General features: G+C 38.8%; 1 protein-coding gene across 5 annotated transcripts in view; it reads left to right on the top strand.

The window, feature by feature from the left end:
* IRF2 (interferon regulatory factor 2) overlaps positions 1-20,116 on the top strand; it is a 149,751-nt gene that overhangs the window by 86,840 nt on the left and 42,795 nt on the right. For 4 of the 5 annotated variants that reach the window (XM_043971936.1, XM_043971937.1, XM_043971938.1 and 1 more), the window contains 3 exons: positions 17,109-17,208; positions 18,085-18,261; positions 18,537-18,583. In XM_043971936.1, the coding sequence (XP_043827871.1) occupies positions 17,109-17,208; positions 18,085-18,261; positions 18,537-18,583 (324 nt within the window). The remainder of the gene's footprint in view (positions 1-17,108; positions 17,209-18,084; positions 18,262-18,536; positions 18,584-20,116) is intronic. The other variant, XM_043971940.1, reaches the window with a different exon arrangement.

Raw genomic sequence — 20,116 nt, 5'->3', positions numbered from 1 at the left:
TTAGCCCCCATTACCCCGCCAAACAAACAAACAAAACCTTTAAAGTATTCTATAAGCACAAGTTATTATTACTAGGCAGCTAGGTGGCACAGTGTATAAAGCAGTAGACCGGGAGTCAGGAAGATCTGACTTCAAATCTCATTTCAGACACTTATCAGCTGTGCAACCTTGGGTAAATCATTTAACTACTCACTGCTTGCCTTGGTTTCTTCATCTGTATAGTAGGGATAAAATGCCACACATCTCCCAGGGTTGTGAGGATGTGAGATAATATTTGTAAAGGTGCTTAGCACTGTGCCTGACACATAGGAGGTGCTTAATAAATGCTTGTTCTCTTTTAAAAAAAAACCCTTATTTTATTTTGAACTTAAGAAATAAAACAAGTGTTTCTGTAGCATAGTAGACTTTAAAAAAAGGATGATTGCATATGAAACTGCACATCTATCATGTACAACTTGCTGTTCCTCTTAAATATATAATAAAGTTATCATGTAAATTTCTCTTTTTTCTCTAACTCCCCTTCCCCCACCCCTCATGGGTACCATTAGACACAAATAGGTAGATATGTAAAATCATTCTTTACATACTTCTATTTATCAGTTCTTTCTCTGGATGCAGAGAACATCCTCCTTCATAGGTCCTTTCTGGTTAATTTGGGCATTTATAATAGTCAGCATTTTGACTTAGTTGCTCAATGACATTCTTAAAACAACATTGCTTCCCTTTATTACCTGTGTGTAGCCCTAGGAAAGTCACTTAAACTCTCATGGGTAAAATGAGATGATTAGATGATCTTTAAGGTCCCTTTCAGTTCTAAATCCTCAATCCTATCTCTTTGAGAGTCTGGAAGAGAGACTGGAGAATTTACTGCTCTGCGACTTCTCTTTTCATAGGTTGTCATGACCAAAAAAAAAAGTCATCCATCACCAGGCAGTCCGCCTACAGGTGGGGTACCTCTGTAATTAACTAGGTTAGTCCTCAGGGAGAAAGATTCAGTCTGTTCCTGGGACCATATGATTCAGAAATGGAGGGTCATCTCTACACACAGAGAGTCAGCCCTCACAGGATTCATCTTATGTGCACAGTCTTGCCACAAGGTTTTGGAAGGAGAGAAACATTGGAAGGGATCTGAGTATGGATCCTAGTGCACCTGCATGACCTTGGGCAAATCACTCAGACTTCTTTGGGCCTCAGTTTTCTTCATCTGTAAAATGGGGAGTTTGACCAGCTGATCCATTCTAGGTCTGTCATTCTGCCTATGAGCCTCATTTCTTGGGGAGGGTGAGGTGGGGCAGGACTGTGAATGACGCTGACATAAACATGTTCTCATGAACTTTGTTGGAGCAAATTTTGTTTTTGTTACTGCCTTGTAAAATTGTGTGTGTATGTGTATGAATGTGTGTATATGTATATCTATACATACATACATACATATATACACATATACATATATACCCGTATGTATCAGAAGTCCATAGTTCTGAATGTAATCTTCTTGTTCTTTTTTCATATATTCAGATATCTGTGTTTGCTGATGGTTGTTAAGTTTCCAATAGAAAATTTTTAAAAGAAAACTTTAACAAATGAAAATAGGGGGCAGCTAGGTGGCGCAGTGGATAGAGCACTGTCCCTGGAGTCAGGAGGACCTGAATTCAAATTTGGCCTCAGACACTTAACACTTACTAGCTGTGTGACCCTGGGCAAGTCACTTAACCCCAATTGCCTCAAAAAAAAAACAACAACACAAAGAAACAAATGAAAATAGAATGGGATGACAGACTTGCTTCCTTCTTGAGGCTTCAGCCCAGGTGAACTCCTTCTTGGCCCAACCTCTCCCTGCTACTCTCCCATCTACAATCAGGCAGTACTTTCAGTCTTTCTGCCCACAAAGAGCATGGTGTAGTAGGTCGGGTCTACAAACATTTATTAAGGAACTACTATGTTCCAGGCACTGTAATTAGCACTGGGGATACACAGAAAACATCTCCCCCACCCCCCAAAAAATCTCTGCTTTCAAGGTGCTCACAAAGCTAAAAGAGCTTAGCTCACATTTGTCTGTTTTTGAGTCAGTCAGGGTTAAGAGACTTGCCCAAGGTCACACAGCTGATAAGATAAGTGTCTGAAAGGAGATTTGAAGCCCTGATTCCAGGGCAAGTGTTCTATCCACTGCACCACCTAACTGCACCTTGGCTCACATCTTAAGGTGGTTTCAAAGTCTCATTTCTGCCACTTATCAGCTGGGTGACTGTGGGCAAATCACTTATTCTTCTGGCTTGTTTTCCTCATCTGTAAAATTAATGGGTTGGACTAAGTGATTTGTAAGGTCCTTTTTAGTTCTCCTATTCTTTGAGTCTATAGATTCTTCTGCTCGGTGGTTTTGAAGAATAAAACTCGTCTTCCTTCCCTTATTTTTCAGCTGTCATTCTACTATTAACTGTGTTCTCCCTATTGCTGTTTACTCATAATGTGTCTTGGCCTCAGCCAGTCCCCAAGAGAAGGGTAACATTTGCTAAAACAGAGTCTGTGAACCCTGTGTTGCTCTGCCCTGCTGGGGGCTATTACAATGTGGGAGCTGGTTCAAGTCAATGAATATTTATTGAACATCTCCTTTGGGCAGGGTACCCTGACTCATAGTGGAACTCTGTATGTGGGTGCACTTGGCTTGTTGGGCTCTACCCAAGGGCATAGAATCATTTAGGGATGTTCAAAAGCATCCAATCAGTCTGCTCTGAAACAGCCTCTCAGTCATGCAAATATCAGGTTCCCTAGCACTGATCTGAAGAGAAAGAACAAAATTGCCCAGCTGCTTAAAAGGAATTGTTAAATATTCAGCATTTGCCTAAAGGAAGGTGGCAGAATGCATTCACACGTAGGGGCATTTCTTCTCTTTAGTTTGAGGCAGAGTTAAATGACTATCAAATGAAAAGGGTTTTTTTGTTTGTTTTGTTTTTAAACTTGGTCTAGGCCCATCTGTTCCATCTCCAAATGAACAGGTTTCTGCTTAGGGCCTGTATTAGACCCACAGTGTAGCAGAGCTACAAACAGTCCTCATTGTTGCTCTGCTTGTATGCTAAGCACTCCAGGGTAGACTGGTTCTGGTCTTACACTGGCTTTCTCAGAACTCTAGCCTGGAGTCAAGAAGACCTGACCTGAGTTCAAATATGGCCTTAGACACTTACTAGCTGTGTGACCCTGAGCAAGTCACTTAACTTAAGTTTGCCTCAGTTTCCTCAATTGTAAAATGGAGATCATAATAGCATCTATCTCCCAAGATTGTTGTAAGGATCAAATGAAAATATTCATGAAGTGCCTTGTACACAGTGGGCACTTAATAAATACGTATTTCTTTCCTAGTCTCACACAGAAGCTTCAACATTAGCATTTGCACTATATACTCAGATGGGTTGCCTCTAATCCTACCTTCTGTAAGAGGCCTTTCCTTCCTCCCTTCTCCCCCACTACTAATGTTTTTTCTCTGAAGTTACCTCTAATTTACTCTGTATGTACATGTCTTGTTTGAACATAGATGTTTACATATTGTCTCCCCCCAACAGAATGTGAGCCCCTGAAGGGCAGTGCCCATCTTTGTATCCCCAGCACTTAGCAGTGTCTAATATACAGTAGGTGCTTAATAAATGCTTTTTGTCATGACTTATTCATGAATAGCAGCATCATCACTCATCTGTAGAAGCATCTGTCCTCATCAGCATTGTTACCTTTGAATATGAGAGTGAATTATAGTGACCTGGGCTAAAGTTCATGCTGGTTTGGACCACTTTTTCATTTAAAATAAACCACAGCGGGCAGCTAGGTGGCTCAGTGGATAAAGCACCGGCCCCAGATTCAGGAGTACCTGAGTTCAAATCCCGCCTCAGACACTTAACACTTACTAGCTGTGTGACCCTAGGCAAATCACTTAACCCTCATTGCCCAGCAAAAAAAAAAAAAAAAAGATAAATCTAAAATAAACCATAACCCTCTCCAAACTTTAAAAAAACCATCTAGAATCATAGACTCTCTTAAAGTTAGAATAATTATCTCTTAAAGCTGGAGGGGCCATTAGATCTTGAGCTGGAAAGGATCTCAGAGGGAAGGGATCTCATTGAGCCTCCTCATTCTACAAGATGAGGAAACTGAGACCCAGGGAAATTAAGTGACTTGTCCAAGGTCATCTTGTCAACATTCTAAAGTGACATGACTTGACCAAGGTCCCTTAATTAGTAGTCCCCTTTTAAGCTTCAGTATTTTAGGGATAGTCCCCAGAGGACAAGGAGAATGCTGGTCCTGTGGTTGAAGACTAACCAGCCATAAGTACATTATGAGGAATGAATAAACTTTATGTCATTGTTCTCTCTCTCTCTCTCTCTGTCTCTCTCTCTTTCACTCTCTCTCTTTCCCTCTCTCCCTCTCTCCCTCCCTCCCTTCCTTCCTCCCTCTCCCTCCCTCTCTCTCTTTCTCCTTTGATTTTTTCCCCCACCAATGGAAATAACCACTTTGAAGGCCAGACATCGCTTCATGGCATCAGGCCTTGGATGTTGGTCTCCATGATAGTAGGTTCAGTGGGAATGGGCTCTTCAAAAAAGCTCTTGTCCACACATGTGGTTTTCCATATTTCACTCATTTCTCTTCTCGTCACAGTTCACTGTTCTTGCCAAAGTACATAGAACAAATTCTTTTGAAAGTTGGCACCTATAATAAACATGATATCTTTAGGACCTGGGTGTTTTTAGGTCAATTCTGGTGCACGTATGCACGCGCGTGCGCATGTGCACACACATATACACACACATACACACACACACACAGAGAATAAGCCCTTTCATGAAAGCTCCTATAATATCTTTCTGTGTCGGGGGGTAAATATTTTTAAAAGTACAATGGGCAGTTTTGCCCTCTTGTTTCCTATGTTAAAAACTGTTTCTTATCATTGTGCATTTTCCTTTTCAAATACATGGACTTTAAAGAGAATGGCTGAGGAGGAGTTTGCAAAAACTTTGATAATTTTGGTGCTTCTTTACCAATTGTTGTGATGTTGAAATGAAGCCAGATTTTCTCCTTGAAATCTTTGGGGAACTCTGAGAGGTCCTGAAATAGTTTTAGTTAGAACCATGCATTTTGTCACGAAAAGGTTCACCTAAAAGGCCAAGCCTTTTGAAAGGAATGCTGCAAAGGTGGTCCAGGAATTTCTGGGTGATGGCATAGCAAGAGTGGTGTCAGCTTCACCTTGTGACCACCACCATCTGACCCAATTTGTCTGCTACTTAAAATATTTTTTTTAAGTTTTATTGACTTTTTAAAAAACATAAAGATAATTCCCACTTCATGAGAGGTCTCATAACAAAGTAAAGCAGCTAAGTAAAACTAATAATATAGTGACCTCATCTGAAAAGGCATGTAACATTTCACATCTGTGCCACCCTCACCACCACTTTCTATATTTTTTTAAGTGAAGAGAGATCTGTTTTCTCTCTTGTCCCCTCCCCACCTCAGTGGTGCAAAAAAAAAAAAAAGAGAGAGAGAGAAAGAAAGGAAGGAAGGAAGGGGAGAGGAGAGTAGAGGACAGGAGAGGAGAGAACCCTCCGCCCCCCCTCCCCCCCATCAAATTTCTTGAAACAAATATTTGTAGTCAGGCAAAACAAATTCCCTCAGTGGCTGAGCACAAAAGTAGATATGTCTCTTTCTTGTACCCTAAATGCATCACTTCTCTGTCATGTAGAGCATGCTCAGTTCTCTGGAATGATGAAGGGTCATTGTATTGATCATAGTTGTTACAACTTTCATGGTCATTTTTTAGAGAGTTGTTATTGAACAAACTGTTCTGCTGGTTCTATTCATTCTATTCTCCACCAGTATATAAAAGTCCTCAAAATTATTTATTATATTATTGATGTTATAGTATAAATTGTTCACCTGGTTCTGCTCCTTTTACTCTGCATCAATTCATAAAAGTATTTCTAAGTATCTGAAATGTATTTTTTCCATTTCTTACAGGGCAATAGTATTCCTTCACATTCATAAACCACTACTTGTTCAGCCCTTCCTTAACTGATGGGCATCCATTTAATTTCCAGTTATTGGGGGTTTTTTGCCCCAATGAAAAGAGCTGTTACAAATATTTTTGTATATTTAGGACCCTTTCCTCTTTCTTTGATGATCCCTTTTGTATATAAGCCTACAATGGTATAGTTGAGTCAAAGTTACACTGTTGGGTACTTTTGGGGGCGTCATTCCACATTAATTTACATAATGGCTGTGCCTATTCACAGGTCTACCAACAGTAAATCTACCTGTTTTCCCACGGTCCCCACCAGCATATATGATTTTTATTTTTTGTCATCTTTGCCACCCTCATGAATGTGATGTGGAATCTCTGAACTGCTAGAATTTGTATTTCTCTAGTTTTTAATGATTTGGAGCATTTTTTATTTCCATGAGGCTATAGATAGTCTGAGTTTTTCCCCATGAGAATTGCCTATTCATTTCTTAAGACCATTTATCAATTGAGGAAGGGTGCTTTTTATCTAACTTGGAATCAGTTCCTTATATATCTTGAAAATGAGACCTTTATCAGAGAAACTTGCTGCAAAGAGGATTTTTTTTTTTTGCTGTTAATTGTTCCCCTTTAATTTTAGCTTTATTGGATTTTTGTGTGTAAAACCTTTTCCATTCTACGTAACCAAAATTCTCCATTTTAATCTTTTGTGATCCTCTTCACTATTCCTTATTTGGTCATGAACTTTTCTTCTTTCCAAAGATCTTATAGGCAATTTTTTTCATGTTTCCCTAATTTGTTTATCTAATTTTACATGTAGGTGGTATACTCATTTAGAGATAATCAATGTTTGGGATATAAGGTGTTGGTCTAAATCTAATTTTCTCAGAAATTTTCTCAAATAGCGAATCCTTATTTCAATAGTTATAGTCTTTTCATTTATCAGATACATAGTTTTAAATACATTTCTTTCTATCTACTGTATACCTAATCTATTCCACCTGATGCACCTCTCTGTTTTTTAAGCAGCTCCAAATTGCTATAATAATTACCACTTTGAAATAAAATTTGAGATTTGGCATTACTAAGTACCCTTTGTTCCCATTTCTTTTTACTATTTCTCTTTAGATTTGTGATCTTCTCCCCCACCCCCCAAATGAATTTTGGGATCACATTTTTCTATATCCATTAAAAAATCCTTTGGTAGTGAACAAAATAATTTAGGTAATATTGTCATTTTTATTATGTTGTCTTAGACTACCCATGAGAAATTAATGTTTTTCCAATTATTAAGGTCTGTCTTTATTTCCCTAAACAGTTGTTTGTAATTATAGTTTTTCTATGTATCTTGGAAAAAAGGACTCAAGTATTTTATGTATCCTGTAATAATTTCAAGTGGAATGTTTCCATGTAGTGCTGGGGGTTTGGGTATTATTTAGCCATGCTAATGATTTGTCTGGATTTATTTTATATCCTGGACATTTGCTGAAATTAGTCATTGTTTCTATTAATTTTTTCATTGACTTTTTTGGATTCATTAAGTACATCTTCATGTCATCTGCAAAAAGGATAGTTTTGTTTCTTTCTTACCTATGGTTATTCCCTTGAATGATTTCTTTTTCTTTCCTTATTGCCATAACCAACATTTTCAGTGCTGTGTCAAATAGAAGTGATGACAATGGACATTTCATCCCTGATTGAAATAGAAAGAATTCTAGTTTATTTCTATTACAAATACCAGTAGCTCTTGTTTTTGCATATTATTTGTCATTTTAAAGAAAGGTCCCCTTATTCTTATATTTTCTTAATGATTTGTTTATAACAGAAATGGATATTAGAATTTGTCAATAACTTTTTCTGTATCTATTGATAGAATTATATGATCTCTGTTTATCTTGTTATTAATATGGTTCATTGAGTTCATGGTTTTCCTAATATCATACCAACCCTGCATTTCTGGTATAACTGCAGCCTGGTGATAGTCTTTATGTAGGTGTCCCTCAGGTGCTGTCTTGTGCCCTTTACTCTTCTCCCTCTGTACCATTCACTTCGTGATGTCATCAGTTCCCATGGATTTAATTACCATCTGATGATTCCCAAGTCTCTGTAACCCGGCTCCAATCTCTGCTCACTTCCAGTCTCGTACGTCCAACTGCCTTTTGGACATCTTGAGCTGCATGTCCAATAGACATCTAAAAGCCAAATGTCTGAAACAGGACTCATGATCTTAAACTCTCCTACGTTCCCTGTTACTGCCAAGGGTAATATCAATCCTCAGTCCCCAGGCAGGAAACTTAGGGGTCAGCCTGGACTCCTCAGGATCTCTCACTCCCCCATAGCCAAGCTGTTCCCGAGGCCTGTTGATTTCACCTTTGCACCGTCTCTCAAATATGCCCCCTTCTTTCCTCTGACACTGCCACCATTCTAGTGCAAGCCCACATCACCTCATGCTTGGACTCTCCCCACTCCAATTCATCTTCCATTAGTCACTAAAGTGATTTTACTAAAGTCACACACAGCCCCCACCCCCAACTCAGTAAACTCTAGTGGCTCCCTATGGCCTCCAGGGGCAGATACAAAATGCTGTGTTTGGCATTTAAAGCCTTTTATAACCTACCTTCCTCCTACCTTTCCTGTCTTCTTGCACCTTCCTCTCCACCATATACTATTCAATCCAGTGACACTGGCTTCTTGGCTGTTCTGTGAACAAGACCCTCCATCTTTTGGCTCTGGGCATTTTCTCTGCCTGTTCCCCATGCCTGGAATGCTTTCCCTCCTCCTCTCCAACTACTGACCACCCTTTGCCTCATTTCTTTGAGGGATTTTAATTGTTCTTGTGAGCAAGCTGTTTTTTCTTTGATGTTTTTAATTATAGATGTTTTTGAGGTATTTCTCTTCTGGGGTTGTGCCTTGGTCTTCAGTATAATCATAAAAGTCCTTTTTCTCCCTCCCCCATATTTCTTTCTTTCTTTTCTTTTCTTTCTTTCTTTCTTTTCTTTCTTTCTTTCTTTCTTCCTTCCTTTCTTCCTTTCTTCCTTTCTTCCTTTCTTCCTTTCTTTCTTTCTTCCTTTCTTTCTTTCTTTCTTTCTTTCTTTCTTTCTTTCTTTCTTTCTTTCTTTCTTTCTTTCTTTCTTTCTTTCTTTCTTTCTTTCTTTCTTTCTTTCTTTCTTTCTTCCTTCCTTCCTTCCTTCCTTCCTTCCTTCCTTCCTTCCTTCCTTCCTTCCTTCCTTCCTTCCTTTCTTTCTTTCTTCCTTTCTTCCTTTCTTCCTTTCTTCCTTTCTTCCTTTCTTCCTTCCTTTCTTCCTTTCTTCCTTTCTTTCTTCTTTCCTTCTTTCCTTCTTCCTTTCTTCCTTTCTTCCTTCCTTCCTTCCTTCTTTCCTTCCTTCTTTCTTTCTTTCTTTCTTTCTTTCTTTCTTTCTTTCTTTCTTTCTTTCTTTCTTTCTTTCTTTCTCTCTCTCTCTCTCTCTCTCTCTCTCTCTTTCTTTCTTTCTTTCTTTCTTTCTTTCATCTATATCAATCACCCTATCTATCCCTCCCTCATCTATCTATCTATCTATCTATCTATCTATCTATCTATCTATCTATCTATCTATCTATCTATCTATCTATCTACCTACCTACCTACCTATCTATCTACCTGCCAATATCAATCACCCTATCTATCCCTCCCTCATCTATCTATCTATCTATCTATCTATCTATCTATCTATCTATCTATCTATCTATCTATCTATCTATCTATCTATTATCTATCTCTTCATCTATCATCTCTCTCTCTCTCTCTCTCTCTCTCTCTCTCTCTCTCTCTCTCTCTCTCTCTCTCTCTCTCTCTCTCTAGCTTCTTTACTCATTTTTATTGCTGAGACCTTAGGAGTTGAGTTTTAGATCTCCCCTAATCTGGGGTTCAAATCAAACTGAGGACTTTTGTTTTACCTTGCTGTTTTTTCTCTATGCTTCTCCTTGAAAAGGATATCAAAGCTCTCCTGTGATCAGCCTTAATTGAAACCATTCTCTTTGAATGAAAAAAAGAAGAGGAAGGAGAAACCTTTTCTTAAATCCTCAGTTAAATATGAGGAAAAACCCCTCTGGTGGGAAAGACCAAGTTGAGGGGGAAAATGAGAGATATTAAGGTCCTTTTCTTCCACAATTAAAAAAAAAAATCAGGTTGAACGAAAGTTTTCTTTTTCTTTCTTCACACTTCCCATCCCCTTCCACCCGCCTTGGTCCATAGTTTTTGTTTTTTGTTTTGTTTTTCCTTTCTTCTTAGAGCCAAAGTCTGTCAGTTTCACTTTAGCGATTTCCTCAGGTGATTTCTTACTCTTGGGGTTACTTAAATTTAGAAATTTAATTAAAATCACAATGATAGGAAATCAGAATGATACTTAGGGTTTATCATACGATCTTGCCTACCTCTGCAATGTACTTCACTTGTGTCTTTTCTACTCTGACTTTAACCATTATTTCTTTTTGCCCAGAGTATTGTTATGAATAGTTTCCTAAAAGTTTTCATTTCTCCATTCCATCCCCCTTCCAATCCATGTACCCCAGAGCTGCCCAGATCATCTTCTTAAGCTACCACAGTAATATCACATCTGTATTGAAAAATCTTCCATGGCTCCCTATTGTCTACTTAGTTGAATTCTCTTGACATTGGCATCCAAAATCCTGCACACCTATCCAACTTTTTTTTCCCTCTACGATTTTATTTATTCTGTAATCTGTCTAAAACAGAGTACTCTCTATTCTGTTTTTATCTTGCCCTTCTATGCTTTGTGCTTCTGCTCACCATGCTTAGAGTAGCTTCTCCCCTCATACTGTTTTCCTTCCCCATGTATTAAAGTTACCACTTCTGTTGGAGAGTCTCCTCCACGAATCCTTTCCTGCTTTCAGCCAGGTCAAAATTATCTTTCCTTCCTGTTCCTATTCAGTGCCAGATTGGGTCATTTGACCTCTGAGGTCCCTTCTAACTAAATCTGAGACTTTATAATTCTATGAACTAAACTTCTCATAATATTGCGTCTACCTCTCTTTTGTCCCTATCGTGTATACACAAATCCTGTTAGATTGGAAGTTTCTTGAAGCCGGGAGCTGTTATTATTTTCATTTCTGTATTCCTCATGCCTTGCACCGTGGCTTGTACATAGCAGGTTTTTAATAAATTAATTCTTGACCACCTTCAGTTCAATTCTACAAATATTTATTATGTACTTACTCTATGTAAGGAAATATAGTAGATAATGGTGATGAAAATATGTATTACAGACAGTGCTCTAAAGAGTTTATGGTTTGGGGGCAGCTAGGTGGCACAGTGGATAAAGCACTGGCCCTGGGTTCAGGAGGACCTGAGTTCAAATCCAGCCTCAGACATTTGACACTAGCTGTGTGACCCTGGGCAAGTCACTTAACCCTCATTGCCCTGCCCCCCCCAAAGTTTATGGTTTAATTGTGGGAAAGACATATACAATAATGACAGTTATACCTTGAATAAAAACATTTCCATAGCACCTACTATGTGTAAGGCATTGTGCTAAGTGCTTGAACAATGAATGAATAAAAATTCATTAAGCATTTATTATATGCATATATTAAATAATAAATTATATATGCCTATATAGTAAGTATATTTATGCATGTATACATAGAAAGTACTTGATATTTTTTCAATCATTATACACACACAGTGTATAATATAAACACTTGGTTAAATGTTGGGAGTACAAATAGAATAAGTGAGATGGCTCCTCTTCTCAAGGAGTACACAGTCTAATTGAGGGAAAACATGTAAAAGAAAGTTCTGCTGCAGAAATCTTAAGGAATCAACCAAAGGGAAGATAATAAAGCCCAGTCATCCTTAGGTTACATCAATAGGTCAGATAACAGTGCCAGGGGTGTTCAGGGTATAAAGGAAAGACATGTTAAGGTCTAGTGGTGTTCCATCTTAGTAGATGGAATAGAATTGGTGCCTCCCATCCCTTTTAATCCCTATGAACTGTCAAACAACCCAGTTGGTTTGGGGGCTGCCTGCACTAGGGGAGAGGGCAAGTTGGAAAGGATGACCCCATTAGTAGTAGGTCTTCGCACTCCTCCCCCCTCTACAATCCCAAATGGGTTCTTGTTTGGTCTCAGGCTTTGAAAGAGGATGAGGTAGGAAGGGCTTCCCATAGTAGCAGGTGGTCCTGTGCTCAGCTCTCCCTGTTAGATTCTGTGGAAAGAAGAAATTCAAACATGCTATGACAAATTGGAGGGTGGAAAGAGTGTTAGGGGAAGGTGGGAAGGAAGTACTTACTTGATCTGGATCCTGAAGAAAGGAAGGACTCAGTAGATAGAGATGGGGGTCAACATGGAGAGAGAGACAGTCCATTCAGGTATGTGACAGAATGAATAAAAGATAGCTACCGCGTTACTTCCATTGAGCCTTGCCTTGTGGTCAAAGGAGATGATTGAGAGCAATTCTGTTTTTATTTCCACTTTGCACTTTTGTTGCTAGTCTATCTGTTTACAATCTCCACATTTAGTTCTGTGGGTTCAAAGAAGGTTAGAATTCTTATTGCATTCCAAGGTACACAGGACAAGACAATCATAGATTTATGACTAGAAGACACCTTAGAAACCATGTAGTGTGGCCTTTTCACTTTACAGTTGAGAAAACAAAATCTCAGTGACATTAAGTGGCTTAATTTTATACAGATAATCGATAGCAATGGTAGAATTTATCCCAAGGTGTTTTGACTCCAAATCCAGGGCTTTTTCCCTTGCATCATGAGAAATAGATGAAGTCTTCTAAGAAATATTATACTGTCTAGTCTACATATTCTTTGCACAATAATAACTAACATTTTATGAAGTTTTGAAATTTATAGTTTTCTTATTATAAATGTTATGTCCTCTGATTAAAAAAACCTGTGTACTTTCCAGTACTTGACTTCCTTGTAGGATTTCATGAGTACACTGTAGAATTCATATCAGGCAACTGTGGTATAATAGATAGTGAGATTACCTCAGAGCTAAGAAGACTCAAGCATACTGATTGTGTGACCCTGGACTTTAATTACTAAGTAACTGTTATTGTTTAGTTGATTAGTCATGTCCAATTCTCCAGGACCCCATTTGGCGTTTTCTTGGCAAAGATACTGGAGTGGTTTGTCATTTCCTTCTCCAGCTCATTTTCCAGATGAAGAAACTGAGGCAAAGAGGATTGTGACACAGCTAGTAGGTGTCAAAGGCCAGTTTTGAACTCACGTCCTCCTGACTCCAGGGCTGGCACTTTACATGTTGTACCACCTAGCTGCTCTAATTGCCAAGTGGTCCAGGCCATTCTTAAAAACCATAAGCTGAAGACAAGGATCTGATTTGTACCATTAGACAGTGTTTCTCACAAGAGCTGCCTATACTCATACAATTACAGGTCTGGTTAAAAAAAAAATAGTCCCTAATAGTGACAAAAAAGAACATGTGCTAGATATTAGCCCCTTAGTACAGTATTTCTTCAGACAAACCTCAAGATCTGGGCCATATTAATTTATCATCCATTTGGTTTTATCTGTAAAATAAGAAGATTGGACTTAATGCCCATTCAGGTCCCTTCTAGCTCTAAGTCTAGAATCCTGTTGTTAAGCTAATCTTTTTTGAATATGTGGATGTCATTAAAGAGGTGCTGACCATATTTGGGCACCATAAATCGGAGCATTCAGATAACCTCACCAGAACGCCTTTCCTGTGGACGGCTTCTGATGTGGTGGACACACCTTTGGCAAGCCAGTGCTCTGTTGGATACTGCTAATCACAGCCTCACTGAACAAAGTCATCTCTGCCATGATCTTAACACGTGTCCCAGACACACCTCAATGAATGAGACATTTACTCATTTATTGACTGTGGTGTTTTGTTCTACTGAGTCAAATGTGTGTTTTTGTTTTTTGGTAACCACTTGAATAAGATCTTATGTTCATATTTACATCTCTTGGTCCTATGGTTATAAAGAATGCTGTGTGTTTTTTTCTACCACTGTTATACTATCTCATAACTAAACCTTCTCCCTGTGCCCCCGCCCCAACTTATAGAAGCCAAGTTCTGAATGTTCGGTGTGATAGTAGTTAAATGGTCAAGGGTTGATAATGAAAGAATTGCTTCCATTGTCTTAGAGAGGTTCTGAAAACACAGAAGTTGGAGGCAGTCAGATCCTACTTAGATTCCAATACTAATTAATTAAGACTTTGCTTGGTGTGGTTTGAATATCATCGATTGGGCACCTCCTGTGTGTGTTAAAGGGGATGGTGAGTCAGGAAAGAGGGAACATGAGCAACTGGTTATCTAGGAGTGAATTCAGAGCATATCCCAGGACAATTATAGACCCATAATTTATTTTAGGCACATGGTCAGAATTATTCACCAATAAATTATTTTAAAAATTTAATTGAAAAAAATCTAAACTTAAATATCAAATGAAATAACCACTTTTTATACATAATAGAATAGATCTGTCCATAAATTCCTCATTATAGCAAATTTTCTTCACCAATTAAAATAAAAATAATAAAACAGTAGTTATGTTGTAGTGAAAATTCAAAGGGAAAGGGGGAGGGGGCATCAGTTTATTAAAGGTTATTTTCATGATATAGTGACTCCAAGTTGTCTGATAGAGGTAGAGTAGATAGAGCCCAGTGAGCTTGCCCTAGTTTACTCTGTAAAATGATGGCTTCGATTCAGTGATCTCCAAAGCCTGTTTCAGCTCTAAATCTGATGATCTTATTACCTCCTTTGACTGGGACACAAGGTTACATTAAAGGAAACACAAAGTTTATAGAAGCTTCTCCTGGCAGTCATATCATGGAGACTGTAGTTAATTAAATCTTCCTCTTCCCCCTCCAACCTTGTGCTTTTACATGAAAAAAAAAAATAGAATTGGAAGTTTTCATTTATGTCTCTTTCCAATTTCATCTTGTTTGGTTCAGTATATTGTGATCTTTTGAAGGCTAATTTGTCTTGCAATGAGTAGGCTCTTTACCATCCCTTGCACCCTCACTCTCCTCCTTGGTCTTTATTGTTTGGGAAAGCACATCTTACGTGACATCATCTGAACTTCCTGATAAATTCTCACTGCCTGTGTAACCTACAGAAAATCATTTAGGTTCTCTGGGCCTCAGTTTCTTCATCTGTAAAATGAAACACTGGAGTAGATCAAAGCTTCTTAAACTTCTTAACCCTCCATATGGGGTCACAAAACTGAATGTAGGGGTCATGAAAAATTTGGCACCACTAAAAGGTTATGTATACCGTTTTATATACCTATATACCCAGGGTCGTGTAAAAATTTTTCTGGTGAAAAGGGGTCATGAGTAGAAAAAGTTTAAGAAGCCCTAGATTAGCTAAATCTCTGAATTTCTTTTAGCTCTAAATATTTTTATTCTTGGATGGCTAGGTGGCACAGTGGATAGAATGCCAGTCCTGGATTCAGATAGACCTATGTTCCTCAGTTCAAATATGGCCTTAGGCTCTTAATAGCTGTGTGACCCTGGGCAAATCTTTTTTTTTTTTTTGGTGAGGCAGTTGGGGTTAAGTGACTTGCCCAGAATCACACAGCTAGTAGGTGTCAAGTGTCTGAGGCCAGATTTGAACTCAGGTCCTCCTGAATCCAGGGCCAGTACTCTATCCACTGCGCCACCTAGCTGCCCTGGGCAAATCATTTTATTCCCATTTGCCTCAGTTTCTTCATCTGTAAAATGAACTACAGAAGGAAATGGCCAACCACTTCAGTATCTTTGCCAAGAAAAACCGAAATAGGGTCACAAAAAGTCAGACATGATTGAAAAACAACTGAATAACAACAAATCATTATCCTTTGATCTATTTTAGAGAATTATTTCCAGAATCCTGCTAACTCCTTTTTCATCTTTTCATTGAACACAAAGGCTCATGGATTTAGAGCTAGATGGGACCTCAGAGATCATTTACTCAATGCACTCATTTTGCAAATGAAGAAACAGGTGAAAAATTGTCCAAATTCACATACCTAGTAAAAGGAAAGAGCCACTATTCGAACCCAAGTTCTTTGATGCCAAATCCAGCATGCTTTCTGCTGTATTCGATGCAAAGACTTAGAAAAGATTTTGTAGAGATGGAAACATAGGCACATGTATCAGTGTTTATTTATTTCTTCTCAGTTTGTTTGGAATTAATATCACCTGCGATGTTTTCCATTCTCTTTGAGATAGCTTTGAAAGTGGATCCTGGTATATCTCTTAAAACTGTGTCACTTCCAGCATTGATGTATGTATGTGTTTCTTTATATATTCCTCAGTTCCTCTTCCTTCATTTTTCTGAGCAGCTTCTTCTTGCAGTCTATCATTTGCTAAGACGCTAGTGCCCGGATGTGATTGTTCCACTGTTACCAGTAATGAGAATAGATTCTTATAGAAATAATGGCAGATATATTGCAATTCATTTCTATTTGTTGTCTTCCATTTGCCTTCCATCTCTAAGTGCTCTTGCAACGATCAAGTTTAGTTGGGTCCCGTGCCAGATCTTCTACAGATTCTCTGAATAAATTAATGAAATAAATTGAAATTCTGTTCATCTTAGAGTGATGCATACTAGAGGAAAGGAAAAGAAACATAGATACCGAACATCCAAGAGTTAAAAACCATTTGCATTTGACCCTGAAATGCATCCTACCCTATCAGACATGTGTTTGGTATCCACCTATCAGGGATCCTCCCCTGAAACATCTTTGAAATATGTGTTTTATGGGGGCAGCTAGGTGGCCCAGTGGATAAAGCACTGGCCCTGGATTCAGGAGGACCTGAGTTCAAAATCCGGCCTCAGATACTTGACACTTAACTAGCTGTGTGACCCTGGGCAAGTCACTTAACCCTCATTGCCCTGCAAAAAAAAAAAAGAAAGAAAGAAAGAAAGAAAGAAAAGAAATAAATATGTGTTTTGGGCCCCCCATATGTTTAGAGCAGGATGGCATAGAATTTGGGTTGTTAAGGAGTCATCTAGAGAAACAGTCATAGATTCACAGAAAAACAAAAGGAGTTGATCAGTTCTGATTTTCGGACAGTGTTCGCATTGTGGACCAAAACTGATGGCTGTAGTTCTCCTCTACTTTAATTTCCAGGAGAAGAAGATTTTTCAGATCCCTTGGATGCATGCTGCACGACATGGGTGGGATGTTGAGAAAGATGCTCCTCTCTTTAGGAACTGGGCAATTCACACAGGTATGAAAACACCCTTTGTTCTCTGGGGTGTGCGACCAGGGGGATGCTCCGCCATATTCCCCATTATCATCACACATTACAAAATAGCTTGGATTTTGGTCTCGTGCCAATATCTGTGAATAATGTATGGATATAAAACCGGATGCCTCAAAGTGAAATGGGGCATGTGCTTTGTCCCCCTGGAATGTTATGTTTAGCCCTTATCAAGTGCCCTTATAGGGCAGCTAGGTGGCTCAGTGGATAAAGCACCGACCCTGGATTGAGGAGGGCCTGAGTTCAAATCCGGCCTCAGATGCTTGACACTTACTAGCTGTGTGACCCTGGGCAAGTCATTTAACCCTTATTACCCTACCAAAAATAAAAATAAAAATAATAAATAAATAAAGTGCCCTTATACAGAGACTTCACTTGATCTCCAAGTGCTGAAGTGCCCTAGTCAGTCCGCAGTTGTTTGTTGGAAAGGTCATCCATCCTGGACAATGACATTGAGTTTAATTTTTAAAAAACCATCAGATATTTCACATGTCTTTTGCACTCCTGATTGGTTACAATCCCAGGGTAGTCCTATGTAGGCAGCTAGGTGGCATAGTGAATAGAATGCTGGGCTTAGAAGTCAGGAAGATATGAGTTCAAGTCCCACCCCCCAGACACTTACTAGCAGTGTTACCCTGGGCGAGTCATTCACCTCTCTCATCCTCAGTTTCCTCTCATGTAAAATGGAGATGCTAAATAGCACCTACCTCACAGGGGTGTTGTGAGGAGCCAACAAAATAATGTATGTAACATGCTTTGCAAACCTTAAAACTCTATAAATGCTAGCTATTATTAATGATTTAATTTTTGTTTGTGTTTCTTTCCCCTTTGCTACCGTGTTAGGAAAGCATCAACCAGGAGTAGATAAACCAGATCCAAAAACATGGAAGGCGAATTTTCGATGTGCTATGAACTCCTTGCCTGACATTGAAGAAGTGAAGGATAAAAGTATAAAGAAAGGGAACAATGCCTTCAGGGTCTATAGGATGCTGCCCTTATCTGAAAGGCCTTCGAAGAAAGGTAGAGAAAGCAATTCAGGGGTTCCCAGGGGATCCCTTAAATCCCTTCCCCCAGTGTCAATATTATATGTCCCTAAGCTTTCTTCCATAGCTGTTCCAAATACAGAACACCTTCTGCTCTTAACTCAGAGATGTAAAATCTCCTCTAGTTAGTCTCCCCGCATAGGGATGAAAGAATCTGTTCCACTGAGGACTGTCAAACCTGTTCAGCATACGGGAAGTGTTTGTACTTGCATCTTTCCTGGAGTATAATAAAATGACCTTTTGTCACTACAGGAAAGAAAACAAAGACGGAGAAAGAAGACAGAGTTAAGCACATTAAGGTAATTTTTGGTTATTAAAAATATACGAACAATGTGACAGTTGTTTTAATGTGTCTGTTTCATGAACACAAGTAACTGAAAGGTCTATAGTGCATTTCCATTTATGTTTTTTCATGAGTCAGGAAATGTGGCTTCACATCCTAGCTCTAGAACAAAGATGAATCATTCTATTTCTCTGAGCCTCAATTTTCCTTATCTTTAAAACGGGCATAGTAATCTGTGTACTTTCAGTATTGCAGGATTGTTATGAAGGAAAGTTCTTCGTAAACCTCCAAGGATCATAAATTTTTTTTTTTTAAGTAGACAGCTCTAGAACTGCATATACACACATATCCCTTGCTTACTTAAAATTGACTTAGCAGCAGGGGCAGCTAGGTGGCGCAGTGCATAGAGCACCGGCCCTGGATTCAGGAGGACTTGAGTTCAAATTTGACCTCAGACATTTAACATTTACTAGCTGTGTGACCCTGGGCAAGTCACTTAACCCCAATTGCCTCACCCCCCCCCCCCAAAAAAAAAATTGACTTAGCAGAATTTGGGACCTATCAATAAACTATTTTAAGTCATGGATTCACTGTAAATGAATATAAAATATCACCCTCTCCTCCCCCTACAAACTTTTGAATTTTGAGGTTCTTTGCCTCCCTCCTGCTTGGCAACACTATATTATGACTAACAGTTTGCTTCTTTCTGATAATGACCATTATGTCTCTGGACCCACAGATAGAATTCTGCTATTTCAACAATGCCTGATGAAGACAACAGTCACCAATTAAATAAACACGTCATTTGGTTGAAGAGAAAATACAGGCCTAGACACTGGCTATATATTGCCTGATCTTGCCTGAAAGGATTCTTTACATCCCTCAAAATTTCCAGTAGCCACATACCCTTTAAAGTGCTTGTGATGAGTTTAATGTCTAAGCAAGATTATACCTTTTAGCTGTAAATGTGAGAGTCAGCAAGTGTTATCTAATGTAATTTAAAAATTTTATAGATAAGGACGCTGAGGCCTAGAGGGGTTTTGTAATTTGCCCCAAATTACTCTGTCAATAGCTTGACTAGGCCTTCTGATACCCATGAACTAGGGTTCAATGGGTTTTTTTTTTTAATTTTTATTTTTTCAGGGCTATGGGGTTAAGTGACTTGCCCAGGGTTACACAGCTAGTAAGTGTCAAGTGTCTGAGGCCGGATTTGAACTCAGGTATTGTACCACCTAGCTGCCCCCTCAATGGGGTTTTAAAAAAAGTTTTTAAAGTTTTTTTTCCCCTTTAGCATGCTTGAAAAAAAATTTTTTATGAGATCTGTGATTTCATCAGCATAGGAAATCCCTGGTGAAAGACTAACTCTCTCTCCCAAAGCGGATCAGCATCTGCTCTTACAGGTTCAAGTCCTTTGGGACTTACTTGGGGACACACAACCATCATGTGACAAAATCAGGACTTGAACTCAGGTCTTCCTCCTCTGCTATACTGCCCTGCCTCTCTTAGGAAGCTTTAAAGACAACATAGGTATTATCTAGCAAAAGTATCT

The sequence above is a fragment of the Dromiciops gliroides genome, chromosome 6 (assembly GCF_019393635.1).
Source record: "Dromiciops gliroides isolate mDroGli1 chromosome 6, mDroGli1.pri, whole genome shotgun sequence".
Lineage (NCBI taxonomy): Eukaryota > Metazoa > Chordata > Mammalia > Microbiotheria > Microbiotheriidae > Dromiciops > Dromiciops gliroides.
Note: the sequence above shows the minus strand (reverse complement) of the source record. Positions and strands in the feature narration are given on the sequence as shown.